At 55.5% G+C, this 20,961-nt stretch overlaps 1 protein-coding gene across 1 annotated transcript in view; it reads left to right on the top strand.

Moving 5' to 3' along the window:
• Nucleotides 1-20,961, top strand: part of SPNS2 (SPNS lysolipid transporter 2, sphingosine-1-phosphate) — a 36,042-nt gene that overhangs the window by 14,239 nt on the left and 842 nt on the right. The window contains exons 2-10 of the mRNA XM_023731038.1: nt 1,009-1,074; nt 11,202-11,338; nt 15,353-15,504; nt 15,771-15,837; nt 17,206-17,348; nt 17,677-17,829; nt 17,946-18,135; nt 18,505-18,570; nt 20,775-20,873. Coding sequence (XP_023586806.1) covers nt 11,219-11,338; nt 15,353-15,504; nt 15,771-15,837; nt 17,206-17,348; nt 17,677-17,829; nt 17,946-18,135; nt 18,505-18,570; nt 20,775-20,873 — 990 coding nt within the window. The 5' untranslated portion in view covers nt 1,009-1,074; nt 11,202-11,218. The remainder of the gene's footprint in view (nt 1-1,008; nt 1,075-11,201; nt 11,339-15,352; nt 15,505-15,770; nt 15,838-17,205; nt 17,349-17,676; nt 17,830-17,945; nt 18,136-18,504; nt 18,571-20,774; nt 20,874-20,961) is intronic.

The following is a 20,961-nucleotide window of genomic DNA, read 5'->3' as shown; positions in this document are numbered from 1 at the left end:
TCCCTTCTTCCTCTGTCCCCTGCATGGGGTGCTCCTGAGGGCAGGCCCCCTCCTTTCTCCCCTCTCTCTTCTCAGTGCAGATGTTCTGTAGTCAGGGGGCTCTGGTCTGTGGCATAGCCTCCTGCTGTCCTCAGAGATAAGCCTGAGATGGGGCCCCTGGGGCCTGAGGGACTGGGGGGGGTGGTTCCTTAGGAGCCCTGGGTGAGTGCTACCAGAGGCGGGAGGGGTCCCAGAGGCTGGTCAACCCTCCATACATACAGCCAGGGCTCTGCCTGTCCATCCTCAGTTTCCCCCTTGACATGGCCCTATGAGAGAGCAGAGGTAGCTGAGACTTGTGGGCAGGGCAGGCACAGCCTCAAGGGATTCCCCCCCAGGAAAGCAGGACTGGAGCTTCCTGCTTTCCTCTGCATCTTGGGACTGGCGTCTGAAAACTGGGGTCCAGGTTATAATCCCAGGACAGCTGGGTGGGGGCTTGTGTGCGTGTGGGTGCTTGTACACACGTGCAGGTGAGTGGCATGGGTGTGGCCTGCAAGCCACCTGGCTCCCCCTGCCAGAGGGCTGCCTCCAGCTTTCAGGGGCTTCGCGCTTCACCTGTTCCCTCTCTGGGCTATGGGCTTTGTGCTTCCCCCTGAGGGTCCTAGCACCCAGCCTGGAGTGGGCTGCAGATGGGTAAGAGGCCCAGGCTGACAGATAGAAGGCTTGGCTGTGTGACCAAGAAGGAGCCTTGCTTATGTCTGAGCCTTGCCCCTGCAGTGGCCGAGTGAAGGGTGGGATGCTCTCCCCAGGGTGAGCGTGGGAGGCCTCAGCGGAGGCAGTGGAAGCTTGGCCTTGAAGGTCCCTAAGGGGCTCTGGATGGGCTGGGCAGGGTGGAGGTCACAGCTGGGCTGGGGGCTCCATAGATGGGTGGGTGGGAAGGCTGGGCTGGGACTGCGTCACTTAGATGGGGTGGGTAATGGGGGCCACCCAGGGTCAGACGTTGCCAATAAGTACCCTCTGTCTCCTTCCCAGGTGTCCTTTTGGACATCCAGCAGCACTTCGGGGTCAAGGACCGAGGCGCCGGCCTGCTGCAGTCAGGTGAGGCCCACCTCCCCTCCCGGGTCCCAGCTTCTCGGGCCTGCTTCCCATTCTTGGTCCACTTCTCTGAGCCTGTTTCCTTCCTCATGTAACGAGATGAATAGCACCTGCCCCGAGGGGCTATGGGAGATGAGCAAGAGTGCAGGCCAAGGGCCCAGGCTCCTGGAGGTGGCCCTTCATTTGGGGAGGCTGGTGAAGGGAGCTCCTTAAGTCACTCAGTTGGGCAGTGCCAACAGAGCCCAGTGACTCTCTCTTACATACCCGCCTCCATCGCTGTCAACCCTGGGAATCACCCCTTCAGTGATAAAGCAGAACGTTCTAACTGGTCAGCCCCAGCGTGGTTCTCAAACCCGGGGTCAGGAGTCTGAGAACCTGGGTCCTGGGCTAGATCTAGGCCTGGGGTTCCCTGCCCCCTTTCCCCCAGGGGCCTCAGCCTTGTGAGCTGCCTGCTAGGCTGCATGGCCACCTGAGGCAGGGCCTGAACTCTCCTGGACTGTGAGCTGGGCCCGGGCAGTGTGGTGGGTCATTAAGCGGTTATCCTAGCCTATCAGCACAGGTCACCCCTCACTCAGGGGACCGTGTCTCCCTTGTCTCATCCTACCCACCACATGGCCCATGGTCCCGAGCTCCTGGCTCCCTGGCCTTCCCTCTGGCCTTGGCTGTGCTGGCCATACCCTCAGCAGGACTCCCCAGGTCTGGACAGAGACTCGGAGCCAGAGCTGGATCCCAGGCTGGGGAGGAGCCCTGGGCCTGACTCAGCCCAGCCTTGCTGTGTGACCCTGGCCTGGCCCTGCCTGTCTCTGGGCCCCTTGGCCCTGGAATCCCTCTGGCTGTGTGCCCAGTCAGGTGTGTGGGAGAAGGTCCATGGTTGGAATGCCAGTCCTGTCGGCCACCATGAACCCCTTCCCTTGCCTGGGCTTTCCTGGGAGGGAGGGGCAGGGGGAGCTGGCTCTGTCCGGGAACCTGCCTGACCTGTCTAGGTGGCATTCTGGTGCACACAACGCCAGGCCTCCACAGACAGCCTCCGCGAGCTCATAGAATGCCATAGCCTCGGAGGGCATGTGATAGCCCAAGGCTCAACCCTAATAAGGAAGTATTGACTGAGCTAAGGTTGGGCAAGGCTGTGTGGTCCAGCACACCCAAGGGTGGACAGGTTGCTGCCCTGGCAGACGTCACCTCTGCCCAAGTCGTGAGCCCAAGCCCATCCCCTGTCCTCTTCACCCTTCCTGGGCCTCCCTGGCTGGGCCTGAGCAAATCAGCCTGCTCGGGGCCTGGGGCCGGTCCCTCCAGCCTCCTGAGTCTGGCACATACACTGACCAGCTCTTACAGATGGGAAGCTGGACTTCAAGCCAGACAGGGGCGTGGGACGGGGCAGGCTGCTGAGCTGGTGGGGAAAATGCCGGGAGATCCCAGCTCCCCCCAGTCCCCTCCCTCTGTGGCCCTTGAGTCATTTGGGACTTGGCCTGAGCTTCATCCCCTCCTGGGTCCCAGCCTTACGGACTCATCCGGAGCCTCTGCTCTGCTCCACACCTCCTCCATTCAGTACCCGCAGAGTGTGGTCAGGGCCAGCCCAGCCTCCCAGGGAGAAAGTGTGAGGGGCACCTGGCCCTGGGCAAAGGGTGAGGCTCTGAGTTCCCGGGTCCCTGCCTAGGTTATGTCCGAGGCTGGCTTCTTGGCTCAGGACAGAAAAGTCAGGGCAGTCCCCACTCATCTCTGGCGGCCTGGCTGGAGGCAGACACATCACAGGCATTGTCTTATTGGACTCTTCCAATAGTCCTACCAAAAAAACCAAACCAAACCAGTGGCTGCTGAGTTGATTTCAACTCATGGCTACCCCATGTGTGTCAGAGTAGAACTGTACTCCATAGGGTTTTCAGTGGCCTATTTTTCAGAAACAGATTGCCAGGCCTTTCTTCTGAGGGGCCTCTGGGTGGACTTGAACCACCAACCTTTTGGTTGGCAGCCAAGTGCAATCATTCTAGAGGCTCCCTTTTATTAGGTGTACTTTCTGGATGAAGAGTCAGAGATCCAGAGTGGGGAAGTGACTTGCTTCAGGTCTCATGATGAGAGAATAGCAGATCTGGAGTTGGGATCCAGGATCCTGCAAACGCTGGCATCCTGGTGTTCTCAGGGTGGGGCCTCTGGGCCATGGCGAGAGTTCCCAGCACTCTAGTGCTGACCCCTCTAGTACTTACCCCCTGGCAAGCCAGACCTCTGGGGTGGCTCCCCAAAATGTCCTCACCCCTTCGGTCATCTAAGTCAAGAAGCCAGTCCAGCTAGACCAGGATGTGACTCAGTTGGCAACCAGGCAAGTTACCTAATTGGCCTGTGCCACAGACATCTGTCTCTTCCCCAAGCCCTGATAAGGTCAGAGCCAGGTGGAGGGTGCCAGTCCAGTGTTGGTGCTTGCCCGGATCAAAGGGCCAGGGCTGAGAGCAGAGTCGCCTGCCTATTTGTGGGCACTGGGGGCTGCTGGGCCAGGAGACAGGCTGGGGGTGGCTGAGGGTTAGGCCTGGGCCTGCCCCAGTTCTTTCCCCTTGGGACCGGAGCATGAAAGTTGGCTTGGGAAGAGCCCACTTTCAGCAGCCACCTTGCAGTTGCTGCCAGCCCTCTGGCCTGCCAGCTCAGTGCTGGCCATGCTACCCAGCAGCAGCCATAGTGCAGCCTCTTTGAAAGCCCACAGCAGCGCTACAGCTCGTGTGTCTTGCTGTTTTGGGCAATCTGGAGTCCCTGTAGCCCTTACATAAAGGGGCATTTTCTGCTGTACCTACTGTGCACCAGGCCCTGTGCTGAGCCTGCCACAGACTCAGTCCTTGCCCTCTCTGTTGATGGGAACTAGACAAATTGCCATCCATTCACCAGCCAGGGACGGGGGGACTGTGGGAGCCCAGGGGCATGGTAGTGAGTGTGCCCCTGGCAGGTAGAGAAGCCTTCCTCAAGGAGGGGACATGTGACTGGGGCTTTGAAGGATGAGTTTGTTCGGGGGAAAGGACTTCCAGTTGGTTTGTCAGATTGAGAGCAGATGTGAGAAGCCTTCTTTTCCCCCTCCAAACTGGTGGAGAAGCTGGATAAAATATGCCAAGAAAACATATTTAAATTGCATAGCTGAGCTTGAAAGCTAAAGCTAGCAGGGAAATTTCCAGGTGCCAGAAATAAAGAGTTGAACTCAGAAGCTGGATTGGGAGCAGAAACTGAAGCCAAGCAATGTAGAGAGTTTGGGGCCAGATGTTAGTCTTAGAAGCTTGTTACAATTTTTTTTAATATAAACATTTTCATCATGAAAAAATTTAAGCATAAACATTTTCATCATGAAAAAATTTAAGCATAAACATTTTCATCATGAAAAAATTTAAGCATACATAAAAAGTAAAGAGAACAGTACAATGAGCCCCCATCTACCCATTACCCAGATTCATCAAATTGTCAATAGGCTGGCCCAGTTTCCAGGCTCAGGTTCCTTTGCTCTGAGGACAGGGCAGTGCAGGCATGGGTTCTGTTGTTACATGGGTGACTCAGTTTTCACCCAGAGCCCAGGGCAGGCTCCCTCATTCCGAGCCCTGCCCTGGGTTGGTGGGCAGTTTATCAGCAGAGTCCTCTTTAGTGATGGGTTTGTTCCTCTTGGCTCCAGCTCTATGTAGAGAACGTAGTTCCAGCCCTGCCCTGTGCAGGCCTGGCACTTCCACTCGCTCCCCAGGTTGGCCTGATGTGTCCAGGGGCCCCAGCAGAGGCAAATCCGAAACTGCCCTTTAGGGAAGCCTGTGTGACCCACGCCTAGTGTGGGACACAGATGACAATTCTTGCTGAAGGCAAACTCGAATTCAAAGTTAACAAAACATAGGGTGTTGGTTGCACAACATGGTGAATGCAATCAGTGTCACTGAATTGTACACTTAAAGATGGTTAAAATGGTAAGTTTTTGTTGTATATATTTTACCAAAAAAAAAAAAAAAAATTAACATAGTACACGAGGAAGCCCGTCTTTGAGAGAGAGAGTCAGCAGGCCTACAAATTGGGACAATTGGCTCCTGAAAAACTGTAGAGAACAGAGTCATCTTAAAGACACTTTAAAATTAAGTATGCTTAATTTCCAAAGCTCTTAAAGAAAGAGTAGAATTCATCAAACAGGAATAGCACATTATGAAAAAAGAATGGGTAGATGTTTAAAAGACCGAGATTTAAAATTCTAGAAGTGAAAAAGGTCATGATGAAAATAAAAATATAATAATTAGATGAGTTAGTGAGCAGGCTAGACCTAGCTGAAGAGAAAATGAGTGAATTAGAAGATGGATCCAAGGAAATCACAAATGCAGCACCGGGATGGGCGGGGAGAGCATCCCAGGAAGAGGGAGGAGTGAGAGCCAAGGTTGTTTGTGATACTGTCTGGCTTTAGTGACCTGCGGTTCCTCTGCTGGGCTGGAGCATGGGGGAGAATGGATGAGGAAGAGGATGGACAATAGGTGAGGCATGATTGTGAAAGGCTCAAAGGTTGGGATAAAGCATCTGGATTTTGTCTTGGGCAATGTGGAGCCAGAGAAAGTTTTGGAGCAGGACAGGGGCTTGTAAGATGTGCACATCATGATGTTCACCTGGGGGCCAAGTGCGGGAATGGACAGCAGGAGAGGCTGGAAGGCAGCTCAAGGCTGGGGTTCATGGGATCATTACAAGGAAGTGCCATGATGGGGGGTGGAGAATGGGGGGAGAGCAGGGACGGAGAAAGAGCCAGCTCAGACTGAAACCAGACGGCGCCTCTGCTTCCGGGCTCAGTCTTCTCTGGCCCTTGGTCCCCTCCCCCTCCAGCCAGCCCAGCACCATCCTTCCACTTTGGCCCAGACTCTGTTCTGGAGGCAAAGCGGGGCAGCCTTGTGGGTATTCCTCTGGGGCCTCCTGCCAGAAGGGAGGCCCCAAGAGCCTCACTCTCTCTGAGGCCTGGGGGACCAGGCACAGGTTTTTATCCTGAGCGGGGTATAAAGGAGAAGGTTGTCGTCATTTTTGCCTCAGGATTGCAGGCACCGATGGGGTTGGGTTTGTCCCAGGCTCCTCTGGCAGTTTGGCAGGCTGGGGCTGTTCCTGGGATGGCAGAGCTGGAGTGGGATCCCGCCTGTCCACTGCAGGGATGGTGCCGACCCTGTGTGAGCAGCCTCCCTGCCCACAGGATGTGGAGGATGACTGGTCTTCTCCAAATAACAGGCCGGCCGGAATCCAGACTTTGTAAATAAAAATAGCCCTGGTTGAGCCCAGGCTGAGGCGGGGGCTGAGCGCAGGCTCCAAGGCCACAGTGTGGGAGCCCAGGGTCCTCCCAGCTCCAGCCTCACCCACTCCTGCTCCTGGACCACACTGGGGGTCAAACAGGGCCACTCATGAGGTGAGGGTACGCAGCAGCTCCAAGGGGAAGAGGGGTCTCGGGGCTGCCTCACAGGGCACAGAGTCCTCCACAGAGTTTAATCTGGCAGTGTCCAGGGAGAAGGCCTTCAGGCAGCAGACGGCTGATGAGCACTATGTACAGCTGACTCTCTACTGAGACCGCCGTGAGAGGTGGACAGCATCTGCGGGAGCTTGTCCAACTCCGTCTTTCAGGGGACTTCTCACCAGCCCTGTGAGGAAGGGGCATCAACCCCATCCCAGAGGAGAGCATGGGCTTAGTGGCCAAGGTCACTGGTGGGCTGGAATCTTCGTCTGACTCCTGCCAACCTGCCCCCTGGCGGCCCTGCCCCCTCTGCCCTGGCTTCCTGCCTGCGGCTCCATTGTCCCAGACCTGTGGGCTCAGCACACGTGAGCTGAGCGAGGCTTCCCCACGCCCTAGGCACAGGATGTCCTCGTGTGGGAACTGCTGGGAAAGCCACCCCTACCGAAATCAGAGGTGGGGCAGACCGTTGGTCCAGAAAGCTCTCCCCAGACAAACAAAGACCACGGGGTTGCAGGTGGTGGGCACAGGAAGCTTCCAGCCTAGGGGCCTGGGCTGGGCTGGTCTTAATTTGTAGCACAAGCTGCCAGACAGCTGGCTAAGCCTCTGTGTCTCCACCTGGGACACAGCTCACAAGTCCAGGCCTTTGCATTTATGTTCCTTCTGCCAGGAATCTTCTTCATTCTGTTTGCTACTTTGATTGTGTTCAGGCCTCCCCCTAAGCCTGTGACATCCCAGAGGGCCAGATAGGTCTTCTCTCCTCTCTGCCCTGAGCAGAGATGGATCCTGTCTCCTTTCTGACCCTGGACTCCCTTGTCCCTGGGAGGAAGGCACTGAGAGACAGGCGGTGGTCGGCATGTTGTCCCCGTCTGACTTGCTGTGTCATCTTGGGCAAGTTCCTCCATCTTTTGGGGCCCCAGTGGTCCTAGCTGTAAAATGGGAACAGATGGGGTGAAGCTCAGGTGAGCTGAGGGCATGGCATGTAGGTGCTTTGGCATGCTGGGACTAGCGGTAGGGGTGGGGGGTGCCTGCTTTGAGAGGAATCCAACCACAACTCTGGGTGCTTCTGTCCCCTTACTCCCCTAAGTAGGCAGGCAGAGAGCCAGGGGTCAAAAAAACAGGAGGGGCTACCCTTCTGTATCTGATGAGGCCAGGAGGGTGGGGATGGACCAGCATGGCCAAAGTCTGGCCAAGGGCCTGGGCCACTCCCTTTACCCCCTCTTTAGCCACCTGGGGGGCTTTTGCAAGTGCTCAGCCTTGATGAGGGAGAATCGACCCTGCCGTGGCTCTCCATTGCCTTCTCACTCAAACCCCAGCCCCGGTCCTAGTCTTTAGGGTCCCGGCTCCCTCCACAGCCTCATCTCCCACTGCTTCCCCATGACCTTCCCCTGCTGCAGCCTGACCCTTCTCCTTGCTGTCCCCAACACACCCTGGACTTTCTCGGACCTTGGGAACGTCAGTTGGGACCTTCTCCCTTCCCAGCCTGATAGCCTGTAGTGTGGTTTAGAGCAAGGAAGGACTCTGGAGTCAGACAAACTGGGGTTTAAATTCTGGCCCAGCCACGTACTAGCTGTGTGACATCACCTTGTTCAGCCTCTGTTTTCTGCCCTGTAACATGAAGATAATAGTGAGAATTAACTGAGATAATCTGTGCATATGTCAAGGACTCATCCCTGGGCCTGGCCAATAGTAAGTGCTCCATCACTGATAACTGCTTATTATTAATAATAAGCACTATGCATCATTAACCATTGTACATTATTGCTTACAAGATTTTTTATTTGAGTATTATCATCATCATGGTGAACTCCTATGCATCCTTCAATGCCCTGCTCTGCCATCACTGCCTCCATCCATGAAGCCTTCCTTAACTATCCTGGCAGGATTTAGTGCTCCTTGCTGGTTCCCCTTGCATTTTAGCCCTTTAAACTGGGCAACCTATGGACAGGTGGCCCTTCTCCCTGGACAGACAAGTGGAGCAGCTCCTACTCTGGCTTCTCGCTACCAACTCCTCACCCAGCACAAACAGGCACAGAGGGATCAATTCTTCCTCCTCCCCCTAATGTGTGTAAGTCCTGATGCAACCTAAATTTCTTTCCAGCCCATCTCCTGGTCTGATCTCAGGCAGGCGCTGGGAGGCAGGCCCCGTAGGAATCATTCTCTTTTTTTCTACATATGAGGAAGTAATTTCTGCCTTGACTAATCGAAACAATGGCCAGTGTTGACTGAGGCTGGCCCACTCCGGGCAGGGTGTGGTATTCAGCACCTTACATGTGTTACCTCATCCTGTACTAAGAGTAACCCCGGGAGTTGCTATTTTTATCTTCATTCTACAGATGAGGAGGTTGGCGTGCTGGAGCTGGCCTGTATCGACTCAGGAGAGTCGATTGTTAAATTTTCAGGAATTATGTTAGCTAGTTGTTAAACACAGTTATTATTAAAAACCAAATTATATAAAATTACAAGGGAACACATTATATTAAAACAAAGGCCGTAAATACTCCAAAGTCATCACTTCCTAATTATTTTACTACATTTTACGATTATTGAGGTTCTTAAGGTTTTTCTCATGATGTGCTGCTGTGCATCGCTTCCCAGCTCCGTGATCAGTGACATCACGTTGGTGGCTTGAAATCAGCCGTGATGGGAGTATTTATACCACAGAAATTGGCAAACACTACAGATCGGGGATTTCCCCCCTTTTTTGGAGATCCAGTTGTTAAAGACTTACCAGCACATCACTGAGGTTGAGGCATGGAGAGATTATAACCTGCCCAAGATCGCCCAGGTAGGAAGGAACCGAGGCCATGTGTCCCTGGTGCCCAAGTTCTCACACCTCTGTGCTTATCCTGCCTGAGGTCTAGTCATGCAGAATTGGGATTTGCAGGTTCCCCACGCCCACAGCCCACACCCACCCACCCACCCTGCTCTTGCTAGAATAAGAGAGGGCAGCCCCACTCCTCCAGCCCAGTCTAGGGGACCTCTGCTCAGCCCTCTTCCCTCTTGTTCACCTTCTTCCTGTCTTCCCTCCTCCTCTCCCTCTTTCTCTTCTCCCAGGCCCCTGCCCCTGGGGACTCAGGTCGGTGGTGGAGCAGCTGAGTCCAGGCACATTCATCCTGGCGGTCAGAGGCCAGCCTTTTCTGCCCACCCCTGGCCTTTGTCTGGCCATCTGCCCGTCAGCTGCGGGACTGTCTTTCAGGGTGAGGGATGGGGGTTTGCCTTGCTGTGTGACCTGGAGCCTCTTTTGCCTTGCTCTGCACCTCTTCATCCCTCCTGGGATCCCTGAGGCTCCTCCCAGCTCTGATGGTAGCATCCCTATGGAGTTCTATAAGCCTCTGCTGTGCTCTTGTTCTGGAAGAACAAAACCAGGTCATGTCACTTCTCTGCTCAGCATCCTCCAGTGTTTTCCTTTCTCATCTGCAGAAGCCACAGCCCTCACAGTGAGACTCCAGACCTTGTCTCCTACCCCTCTTCCCTTGCTCCCTTTGCTCCAGCCACTTTGGCCTCTTTGCTACTCCTCCAACATGCCAAGCACATTCCTGCCCCAGGGCCTTTGCACTGGCTGTTCTTGCCCCAGTCTCTGCATGATTCATTTCCTCACCAACTCTAGGTCTTTATTGAATTGTCACCTTCTTTAACTCTTCTATTTAAAATGTTAACATCAGCTTTTTCTCACACACTTATGCTTCCCAGCTCCCATTTCTGCTGTTTTTCCTCTCCTTAGAACTTGTACCATCTGACGTACTATATTTTTTACTTTTGTTTTTTTTAAAAAAATTGTTTGTTTCTCCTCACTAGAATGAAAGCTCCAGCGGGGCAGGACTTTTTGTCTGTTTTGTTCACTGATGTATCCCGAGCACCTAAAACGGGTTGCTGGCACACTATATAGGCACCCAAACAAAATGTTTGCTGAATGAATGAATGACAGTGTTTGCAGCTGTTGGGAAAGCCTCTGCAGCCCACTGGGCATGAGGGTGACTATGTGATCTGGCAGGACTGAGACCGGGGTTCCAGACCCAGTTCTGCCCTGACTTGCTGTGTGACCTTAGCTAGGTTCCTTTCCCTCTCTGAACCTGTTTTTCCAAGTATGATAAAGAGAGCAGTGTGACCCAGTATAAGCACACAGGCTCTGGAATCAGATAGAGTGAGTTCAATCCCTGCTGGGAGATTTACTGCCTGTGGAACTTGGACAAGTCACTTCCCCTCTCTGATTCTGTCTCCTCATCTCCCCATCTGCGAGGTGGGAGGACAACCCCTAACCTGCAGGGAGGTTGGAAGGACACATGAGATGCTGTGTAGTGGGTCACTAGCACAGTGCCTGACACACGCAAAGTATTCCATAAATAGATGTTTACTCTTTTTTTCTCCATATTTTATTTATTTTTGTGGTTGTCAAAATATAGATGACAAAACATTTGCCAATTGAACATCTTTCACTTGTACAATTCAGTAGCACCAATGATAGCAATCATGTTGTGCAACCTGGATGTTGACTTTTTACCAAAGTACCCAAAGGGCTCACCGGGGACTGGGCGAGCTGTGGGCGTGCCTAGAAGACGGTGGGGTCGTGGTGCCACCCTCACCCAGAGAGGCCTTTCCTGCCTCCTCTGGGCTGCTTCCTCAGTCCTGGGCCCAGGCATTTGGCTTCAAGCTGGGGCGGTGTGGGCAGGTGGGCCTGGCCCCAGGGAGCCTGCGCCACCCCTCAAGCCCTCCTCTCCCTGCACAGTGTTCATCTGCAGCTTCATGGTGGCCGCCCCCATCTTCGGCTACCTGGGTGACCGCTTCAACAGGAAGGTGATCCTTAGCTGCGGCATCTTTTTCTGGTCTGCGGTCACCTTCTCCAGCTCCTTCATCCCCCAGCAGGTGAGACTCCCCCAGCTTCCCCCCTGCATCTTCACACATCCCATCTACGTGTCCTAGTACCAGTGGGTGGCTGGTCTGACTGGGGGTTCCGGCTCCTTTGCTCGAACCCCAGTGTCTTCCAAGTGCAGTAGGATGAGGGCGTCTAGGTACTTTTATAAACTAGCCCTGCAGCTGGGGCTTCCCCGTGCTGGCCTGAACTCAGGGACTTGCAGCCCTGTGTGATGACTCTTTCTGAGCCATCTTCTGACTTGGGGACAATGCAAGAAACAGTGGAAACAACCTGGCCTAGAATTAGGACCCTTGGGTTCTAGTCCTGCCTTTGCCTTCGCCTTGCTGTGTGGCCCTAGAGGAGTCACTACCCCTCTCTGGTCTTACTCAGTTTGCTGTTTTGTCTGATGATCAGTTAACTCCTTGTGTCAAAGTTCCAGGAGGGGAAACAACAGTTCGACATAAAGAAGGTGTTTCTCGCTTGACTCTGGCAGAGCTGGGTTTGAAGATCTCAGCTCTGTTGCCTATTCAGCTTTGTGACTTGGAGAAAGTTACTTAACCTCTCTGAGCCTCACTTTCCTTATCTATAAAATGAGGATAATAAGTCTCATCTTCAAAGTTTATTGTATGAACTAACTGAGCTAATGAATGCCCAGACCCTGGAACACAGCAGGTGTTCAACAAATCATTGTTTCTATTTTTTTATGTTGCCTCATGAGGTAGTGAGTTTCCCATCACTAGGGGTGTTCAGACAGAGGCTGGACAATCATGTGATGGCTGCTGTACAGGGAGATGGAGGAAAAAGAGGAGAAGACCAGGCTCTGTCCTCAAGGAGCCTTCAGTCTGGGAGACAAAGAAGGATACCCAGGTCCTGTCCCCCGGGAGCACCTAGGCTGGGGGTGGAAAGATGGGACAGGAGCTCGCACACTCATAGCCTCCAAGATGTGCAAAGTGCTGAGAGTTCTTACTGAAGAGAGAAATCCACGGGGCTGGGGAAGGCTTCTAGAGGAGGTGGCCTTTGAGCTGGGCAGGTAGGACAGGGAGACTCAGCCTTTTGATGAAGACAGGATGGGCAGAGGAAGCAAACCCACAGATGCAGAAATGGTGGAGTGTATTGAGGGGAGGAGGAGGAGAGCACCTTAGCTGGAAAGGAAGGCAAAGAGGGGGTCATAGAGAGCCTTGAGTGCTGGTGGGGTGAGGGGGGCACTTTCTCCTGAGGGGCTCAGTATTGACTGAGCCCTGTAAGTGTTTGGAGATGGGCACTGGTGGGGTCAGATTTATGTGGATTATGGAGGTTGGAGGTGAGGACAGAGATAAATCAACAGGTTTGGGGAACAATTTTGCTTCACGGAGCAGTTGAGAGAGGAGTTAGGCCCAGGTGAGGTCCAGCCCCAAGTACCAGGTAGAGCCTGGCATCCACAGTGAACAAAGAACTGCGCTAGAAGCTTCTGGGTCCCCCTTGGGTCTCTCCTGCCCCGACCAGACCTCTGGTCATCTGACTTCTGGGACTGCTTCCGGGGCTAACCCCTGAGCCCAGAACCATGATGCCAAGGCCGGCCCAGCTCAGGTGTGTGGAAGGAAGGGCGGGCTGGAGCAAAGATGAGCAGAGGCAGAGAGAGAAACCCACAGATCACCCGCAATTAGTGTACAAATTCATTGCAATCACTGTCCGAGTTCCACTGGGTTTTTGGTGGACCTTGGCAACGTGCTCTTGAAGATCATCTGGCAGAGAAAATACCCAAGAACAGCCAAGAACACTGGGAAAAATAATAGTGAAAGGGGACTTGCCCTACTGGATATCAAAATATAGTTATTCTAACTAAAACAGTAGAGGAATAGACCAAGAGATCAATGAAGAAGAGTCCTCAATTCTATGGGGATTTAGTGTATGGGGAAAGTCACTTCTTAAATGAACGGTTTTGGGAGCACCAAAGTCTGTCTGGACTGAGAATAACGTTGGGTCTGTATGTCAAACCATACTGCAAAATGAATGCCAGATAAGCTAACGTAAAGTAAAAAGCAAACTGTAAAAAAATCTAGAACTATAAATCAACAAGAAAAAAGACGAGTAACCCAGGAGAGAAACAGGTGAACGATAGTGACAGGCAGTTCCGGAAGAAGACACCCAAGCAAGCAATAAATGCAGGAGGAGATGATGCAGGCGCAGCCTCTCGAGTAATCAGGGAAATGCAAATTAAAATCACGATGAGATACCACTTCACACCCATCAGATTGGCAACAATTAAAAAGGCTGACAATACCAAGTGTTATTAAAGCTGTGGAGAATCAGCGACTCGGGTGCCGCTGGTGGGAGTCTAAAATTGGTAGAGCCTCTTTGGAGAGCAAAAAGGCAGTAGTTGTAAAATACGGTGTAGATCCCATAGCCCAGCATTCTACTTCGAGGTATAGACCCAGAGGAGAAGCTCCAATTCGTGGACATGAAGTGACTCATGCAGTATTGGAATAGAAAAAAGCAGGAACGAACTAAATGCCCATCGCTGGGAGACGCACAGAGGAAACGGGGTGTATTCATACTTTGAAATTCTTGACTGCAAAAGAATCGACTAGATCTCCATTAACCAGCATAAATGGGTTTCCAAAAAGATAAGATTGAAGGACAAAAGCAAGTTGTTCGGAATGGTGCCGTGTCTGTTCATTTTTTAAAGGCATGCGCACAGGACACTGTATGTCGCTCATTGATGCATATATGTGCAAGCAGAGACAGACAGGGATTCTCAACAAATGCTCAATAAAGCGGGTTCCTGAGGGTGGAGGGAGGGATAAACAGGATCCCCTCATAAAAGAGGCTGTATCTGCCCGCTATTGCACAAAGGAGAATGGTTGATGTAATCTCTCCCGTTCACTTTCTCTTGAAAATATACCACACATGAAATGTAAGAGAATATTTTGATAATTTGGGGATGAAGTAGGCCTTCCCTGAGCAAACTCTGAAATCCAGAAACCACTAAGGAAAAATCAGCAGATCTGATAGCATCAAATGAAACAAAACAAAACTTCTGTACGGTGACATGCCCCATAAACAAAGTTGAAAGGAAGATAAGAGAATGTCTGTGACTCATGCAATGTAGGGTCAGCAGCCATGATCTGTAAAAAGCGAATGTGAATCAATACAAACAAGACAAAGAACTCAACAGGAAAACAGGCAAAGGCTGCGGGCAGGTGAGTCCCAGGATGAGAAAAATAGACAGGAGCTAAGGAGAGCCACAGAAATGGGGAGAGTGAGAGAGGGAATAGCTACAGAAATGAGCTCGGGCAGAGATGGATGGGCAGTACCAAGGATGCAGGGGAGACCCAGGAGAAAGATGGGCAGATAGAGGGAAGCAGGGAGACCCAGGGCAGGGCTGGTCGTGGGCGATGCTGGCCGGATGGGTGGTCAGGGTGGGGCTGGGGAAAGATGACCAGGCTGGGTTCTCAGGCCCTGGGCAGCTGGGGGCATGGGGGAGGGGTCCACATCAAAGGGGTAGTACCACTCGCAGCTGGCACAGCCCCACCCTTCCCAGCTGAGCTGGGCTTTGCTCTTTGATGTGTGCATCGGGGAGGGGCTGCTGAGCCCACTGGACCACCCTGCCCACTCCCCACTCACACTGCCAAGGTCAGCCCAGCTGCCCTGCTTGGGGGAGGGACGCAGGAAGGGGGATGACTTGAGGCCCCCGAGGTGAGTCTAGAACCTAGGGAGGAGGTCTCCCAACAGGTGGGGCCTGTGTCCCCACAGCCCAGTGCTTATAGGGACAGAGGGGCCTGTCTAGGCCATACCTGCAGCTGTCAACCTAGGGAAGCCCAGTCCCATGCCAACACTTGGCCAACCAGGCCCAGACAGGCTCACTATACAGAGAGGGAGAGTGAGGCCCACAGTGGTCTAGGGGTGTAGGCATTGCTGAAGCAGGGGCTGGGCTCCATGCTCTCCTCTTGCTCCTGGAGCCTGCAAGGGTGGGAAGCAGAGTGGGAATGAGGGGGAGCAGGGGAGGAACAGAGTGGTCCCCCAGCATTCCCTCCCCTCCCCCACAGTACTTCTGGCTGCTGGTCCTGTCCCGCGGGCTGGTGGGCATCGGCGAGGCCAGCTACTCCACCATCGCACCCACCATCATAGGTGACCTCTTCACCAAGAACACGCGGACGCTCATGCTGTCTGTCTTCTATTTTGCCATCCCGCTGGGCAGGTGAGAGTCAGAGACCCCAGGGTTTGGGTGAGGATCTGGGCAAGGTCCCCTTGGACTTTTGACCACTCCTTCTCCCTGGAGTTCAGCAGGCAGATGCCCTCAGTTAACTAAACACGTGGGTGGTCAGCCTTGGAGACATGCCGGAACCGCTCCGTGGCCAGCTGGCTGGGTGGTGAGGGTGGGCGGCCTGCCTTGTAGACTAGTGAGCTTTACCTGCCCCAGCCCCCATCCTGCTAAACCTGACCCATGCCCTGTCCTCTCTGCAGTGGCCTGGGCTACATCACTGGCTCCAGCGTGAAGCAGGCAGCTGGAGACTGGCACTGGGCCTTGCGGGTAAGGCCTGGGTTCCCTCCACACAGACCTCCAAAGCAGCCCTTGCCCAGGTGCCCTCCGCCCCCAGAGATTCAGGGTCACAGCCCAAGCTACGACACAGACCTGGCCTCCAAGCTTCCTGCCTGGGCTCTGAAGCCTCTGCCCTTCTAGACTAGTCTAGGTTGGCATGTCAGGGAGCCCAGGTATGAGGGGAACCAGGCCCGCCCTGCTCTTGGGAGCTCCCAGCCTGAGGGTTGGAAGCTCCCTCCCTGGGAGTCCCAGGTTGAGAGGTGAAGGACTGTCCCTCCATGTCAGGAAATTCCAATTCCACGGCAGTGTTTCCTGCTTGGAGCCTTGGCACTGGGCTAGGGTGAGGCTGGGACGAGACCCTGTGTGGGGGCCCCAAGGGTCTGAAGCCACTTCCTGTCCTGTTGGAGGGTTTGGGGCAAGCTCGCCAAGGCCCCAGGACAGTGCAATCGGAGGAAACAGAGATCCCCAGTCTTGTGGAGGAGCGGAAGCTGAAGACAAAGTGTTTTTTCCTCAAAAGCAGGAAGTGGCCTCCGTGGAATTTCTTGATGGAAGCGAGAGGGGGTGGCATGGAGAGGAACTCCTTAGCCCATGGGCTCCCAGGCCTGGTGCGGGTGGGAGCAGACCCCCCCGTTCTCATGGGCTGGTGGCAGAGCTGGTGTATTGGAACCCGGGCTGCCAAGAGGTCCTCTTCCCATCCTCAGGAAGGCCTGGGGCCTTGGAGATTCTGTTCTTGACACTGGGCTGGACACAGGGAAGACCCAAAGTGGCCCCAAGCCCTTGTTGCCCTGGGGCCCACATGGGCCTCTCCCAAATGATGACCTGGTTCATCTACTAGCTGGAAGCCTCATGCCCAGCCAGGCCCTTCCTCACAGGGTGCCCCACAGGGCGAGGAGCCGGCCTGGGGAACTTTCCTAGCCCCAGGGGCTTGGGCAGGACTCTTGTCTGACTCCTTGCTCCCAGGAACTCTCCCTTCTCACCCAAGGTCATCATTACATTTGTCTGTCCATGCACCCATCTCCATCCATCCATCCATCCATGTTGCTTCCATTCGACTGTTTCTCTCTCCATCTATTCTCCACCCATCTATGTAGTCATCTTCCCTCCCTCCTCCATCCATATGACCATCTATCCCTTTCTCTCTCCCACCCCTGGTCTGGTCTGTCCACTTTGGGCCCCTAAGCCCTTCCCTAATATTATCACCCCAGTGCTCAGCAGTCCAGCCAGGAACGTTGGCCAGATACTAGCCCAGAGGAGGACTCTGGGACCCAGAGAAGGTGTAGCTTGCCTGAGCAACCTCCCGGTGCAGCAGAGACAGAGTCACATGGGTCCTGTGTCCTAACTTGCTCCCTGCCCTGCCAGGTGTCCCCTGTCCTGGGCATGATCACAGGAACGCTCATCCTCGTCCTGGTCCCGGCTACTAGGAGAGGGCACGCGGACCAGCTCGGGGGGCAGCTCAAGACACGCACCTCGTGGCTCCGGGACATGAAGGCCTTGATCCGAAAGTGAGTCCTGATGGGAGGAGGGAGGGGTGCTGAGATGAGAGGACCCCCTATAAGGCAGCCCACCCAGCACCTGCAGCCAGACTCCCTACCCAGAAGCCAGGGTCATTGTCCCTGCTGCCCACAGTGCTAGGAGTGACATTTGGCTACTAGTGTTTATTCTTATAGCCCAGAGTTCCTGCAGCCTGAGCCCTCACCCCCAGAGCCTGTAAGGGAATGGATTGGAGGCCTCTGAGCCTGGGGAAGGTGTGAGCCTGCAGGCCAGGGGAGAAGAGGCCGCCTCTTCTGGGATCCTGCCCCAGCTCATTGCCACTGCCCCGTCTCTCCCTAGCCGGAGCTATGTCTTCTCCTCCCTGGCCACGTCGGCTGTGTCCTTCGCCACAGGGGCCCTGGGCATGTGGATCCCACTCTACCTGTACCGCGCCCAAGTTGTGCAGAAGACAGCAGAGACATGCAGCAGCCCACCCTGTGGGGCCAAGGACAGGTGAGGCCAGGCCAGGTGCACCAGGGCTGGTGAGGGTCACCTGGACAGAAGAACCCCACTGTGCCTGGCCTTGTGCCCCACCCCAACCTGTGCCCCATTGTCCTCTGTCCCCACAGCCTCATCTTTGGGGCCATCACCTGCTTCACGGGCTTCCTGGGTGTGGTCACGGGTGCAGGAGCCACACGCTGGTGTCGCCTGCGGACCCAGCGGGCTGATCCGCTGGTGTGTGCAGTAGGCATGCTGGGCTCTGCCATCTTCATCTGCCTGATCTTCGTGGCCGCCAAGAGCAGCATCTTGGGGGCCTATGTGAGTGCACTGGAGGCCCACGGGGTAGAGGGACTGTGCCTGGGCTGCAGGGGAGGGTCTGGAGCAGGAGAGTCAGTTGACTTGTTGGACCCTCCCTTCCCATGGAGAGGCTCTGAGAATCCAATCCCCTGGCTGCCCTGCTCTGCTCAGGCCAAGGGCTCTGGGAACCCTTCAGGGCCGGAGGGCATGGCTTGGGGTCTGTGGATCATTCACAGTTGCTTGTCAGTATGACTGCCAGAAGATGCAGACCCCAGGGAGGGATGGAAGGCTTTTAGGGGGCTCCTTGCCAGCAGCCCGTGTGCAGGGAGCAGCCTGGGGCCGGTGGTGGGTGGAGGGCCCCTCATGGTTGCTCTGGTCTCTCCTGGACAGATCTGTATCTTCGTGGGGGAGACGCTGCTGTTTTCTAACTGGGCCATCACGGCGGACATCCTCATGGTGAGTGAGCAGGCCAAGGTCACCTCGTGCTGACCCAGGCCTCCTGACCTCAGGAGCAAGGGTGGGGGACAGCTGGGGAGGGCAGGTGGAGAGGCAGGAGGGCTGTCAGGGACTGGGGGAGCTGCGGGGAGGAAGGCATGCTGGGAAGGTAACCCTGGAGGCAGGGAGGGCATCAGGAGGTAAGAGATTTGAGAGGGTCCATCAGGACACAGGGCTGAGGAGGCAGAAGGGAAGAGAAGTGGGGGCTGGGTGGGGAAGGGGATGTTGCAAGGCTCAGGTTTGTGGCTGGGAGGCTGGCAGTGCCAGGCTGGCACTGAGGTGGTGTTGGCTGCCAGTGCCCCGCCCCCAGGGTCTGTGCTTCCACGGCCTCTGCCCCTCCCAGCCCGTCCTTGGTCCCAGGCCGGCAGCAGGGGACTGTGGCTGCCTGAGCCAGGCGATCCTGCCTGAGTGCCTGAGGCTGGGGCCGGGCAGACAGAGGCCGTCTTCACAGGGCCAACAATGGGCTCCAGACTAGCCAGCTGGGGACAAAGGGCCATCTGAGCCACCAGCAGGGGCTTGTATTCCTGGGCGGGGACAGGAGCAGCCTAAGAGGAGACAGGAGGGGGCCTAGTGACTTGTGGAAGTCTGGGTGGAGGGCAGTGGAGGGCACCTGGTCCTGTCCTCAGGGATCCTCCAAGTCAGGGTCAGGAGAGGGTGGGAGAAGAGAGTGCAGGGGCCTGGGGGTGGGGAGTGGGAGGGGCAGGGGAAGGCCCTGGAGGCTGGGGAGAAAGGACTCCTCGTGGCTGGACTCAGGGTGCTCAGAGTCTGGTGCTCCAATACCTAATGACCCAGGAGAGAGGCATCTGCCCGGGAACCGGGGCCCCTGCTCGCTCCTCCGCTCCAGGAAGCTATGCCCCCGCCCCAGCTTCCCTGCGGTATCCCCGTCACCCTGGGCCGTCTCTCTCCCCCACCAGCCCATGGGTGGGGGTCTGACTCAGCTCTGTGCACAGGGGCAGGGCTCAATTTGAATCCAGTGCCCTGCCACCTGCACCTCCAGGGCCACTTCCAGCCACTGACAGGCTCTGGGTCCCAGGGAAATCATGTCCCATTTTATTAAGTGTCACATCCAAGTGACTAATTATTGCTGGAAACAAGGCCATGTCATTTCATTGGATCCAGGTCTCTTCCCCCAGCCACCAGGGTGCCGGCTGGGCGTGCTGCTCTGACTGTCCAAAAAAGCTGGGGCCATGTGGACTCGGGGGTCTCTGAACAGATGAGGCAGCTGGAGCACGGGGGCAGTAGGCTGCCCAGGGCCACCCACTAAGCTGGCTCCTCTGCCACCACCCCCTCGAGTCTGACCTTGGCTGCTCTCTGGGGGTCAGGGTCAGCTTGGTCTCATGAAGGTGCCCAGGGGGCCTGCTCGTCTGGGGCCCAGCAGCTCTTGGCATTCCTGGGGGCATTAATGGGTTAAAGAGGAGGCAGGGGCCTGCTTCCCCCACCCCTTATCCTGGTCTTAGTGGAGGGAGAACCAGATGGGTCTTTAGCTTGTGGGGAGGAGAAGGCAAGCAGCTGAGAGGCAGACTTCTAGCCCCAGACGTGCCATACTCTGTGTATGGTCCCTCTGGAACTTGGGCCTCGTGAGGCCTCAGTTTCCACATGAATTCTGACCAACCACCAAGAGCCAAGTGCAGAACCTAAGGCAGCCTGACCTCCCCGTGTGGAGGGTTAGGGTGTCAGGGTGACCCCCAAATTGTTCTCCCCTTGGCTGAGGGTATGGGCGAGGGAGGCAAAGGTTTCCATCTCTGAGATGGGGGCCTGGAGGGCTGCAGGCGTGGGGCCCATGATGATTCAGTCTGGGGCAGGCTGAGCAGTGGTGTTGGGGGCCATCCGTGTGGAAGTGTCTAGGAGGCATCTGGGATCTGGGTCTGGAGGCCTGGTGGTCTGGGCTGGGGATGGAGGTCGTCAGAGGTAGTGACTGAAGCTGTGAGCGGGCAAGGTCTGGCTCTGGGGAGGAGAGGGGACGATGGAGAAGAACAGCACCCCCAGGAGTGGGCAGCGAAGGAGAGGGTGGTGAAGGGAAGAACCCAGGAGAGGGAGGTGTCCAGACAGCAAGGCAGGAGTGAGTCGGAGAGTGCGGGGGCTTTCAGGAGTTCCGCCGACCCCGGGATGAGGCCAGGTGGTGGGCCTGGCTCCTCTGGCCACTGACCTGCCCACCTCTTCTGCAGTATGTGGTCATCCCCACCCGCCGGGCCACCGCTGTGGCCCTGCAGAGCTTCACCTCCCACCTGCTGGGAGACGCTGGAAGCCCCTACCTCATCGGCTTTGTGAGTTCCCGGGGGCAGCGGGCTGGCCTGGGTGAAGGTGGGTGGGTGCTTTGGAGGAGGCTTTGCCTGGACACCTGCCCTCCCAATC

This window comes from Trichechus manatus, unplaced genomic scaffold (assembly GCF_000243295.1).
Source record: "Trichechus manatus latirostris isolate Lorelei unplaced genomic scaffold, TriManLat1.0 scaffold00040, whole genome shotgun sequence".
Classification (NCBI taxonomy): domain Eukaryota; kingdom Metazoa; phylum Chordata; class Mammalia; order Sirenia; family Trichechidae; genus Trichechus; species Trichechus manatus.
The sequence above is the reverse complement of the archived record's forward strand: the minus strand, read 5'-3'. Positions and strand labels throughout refer to the sequence as shown.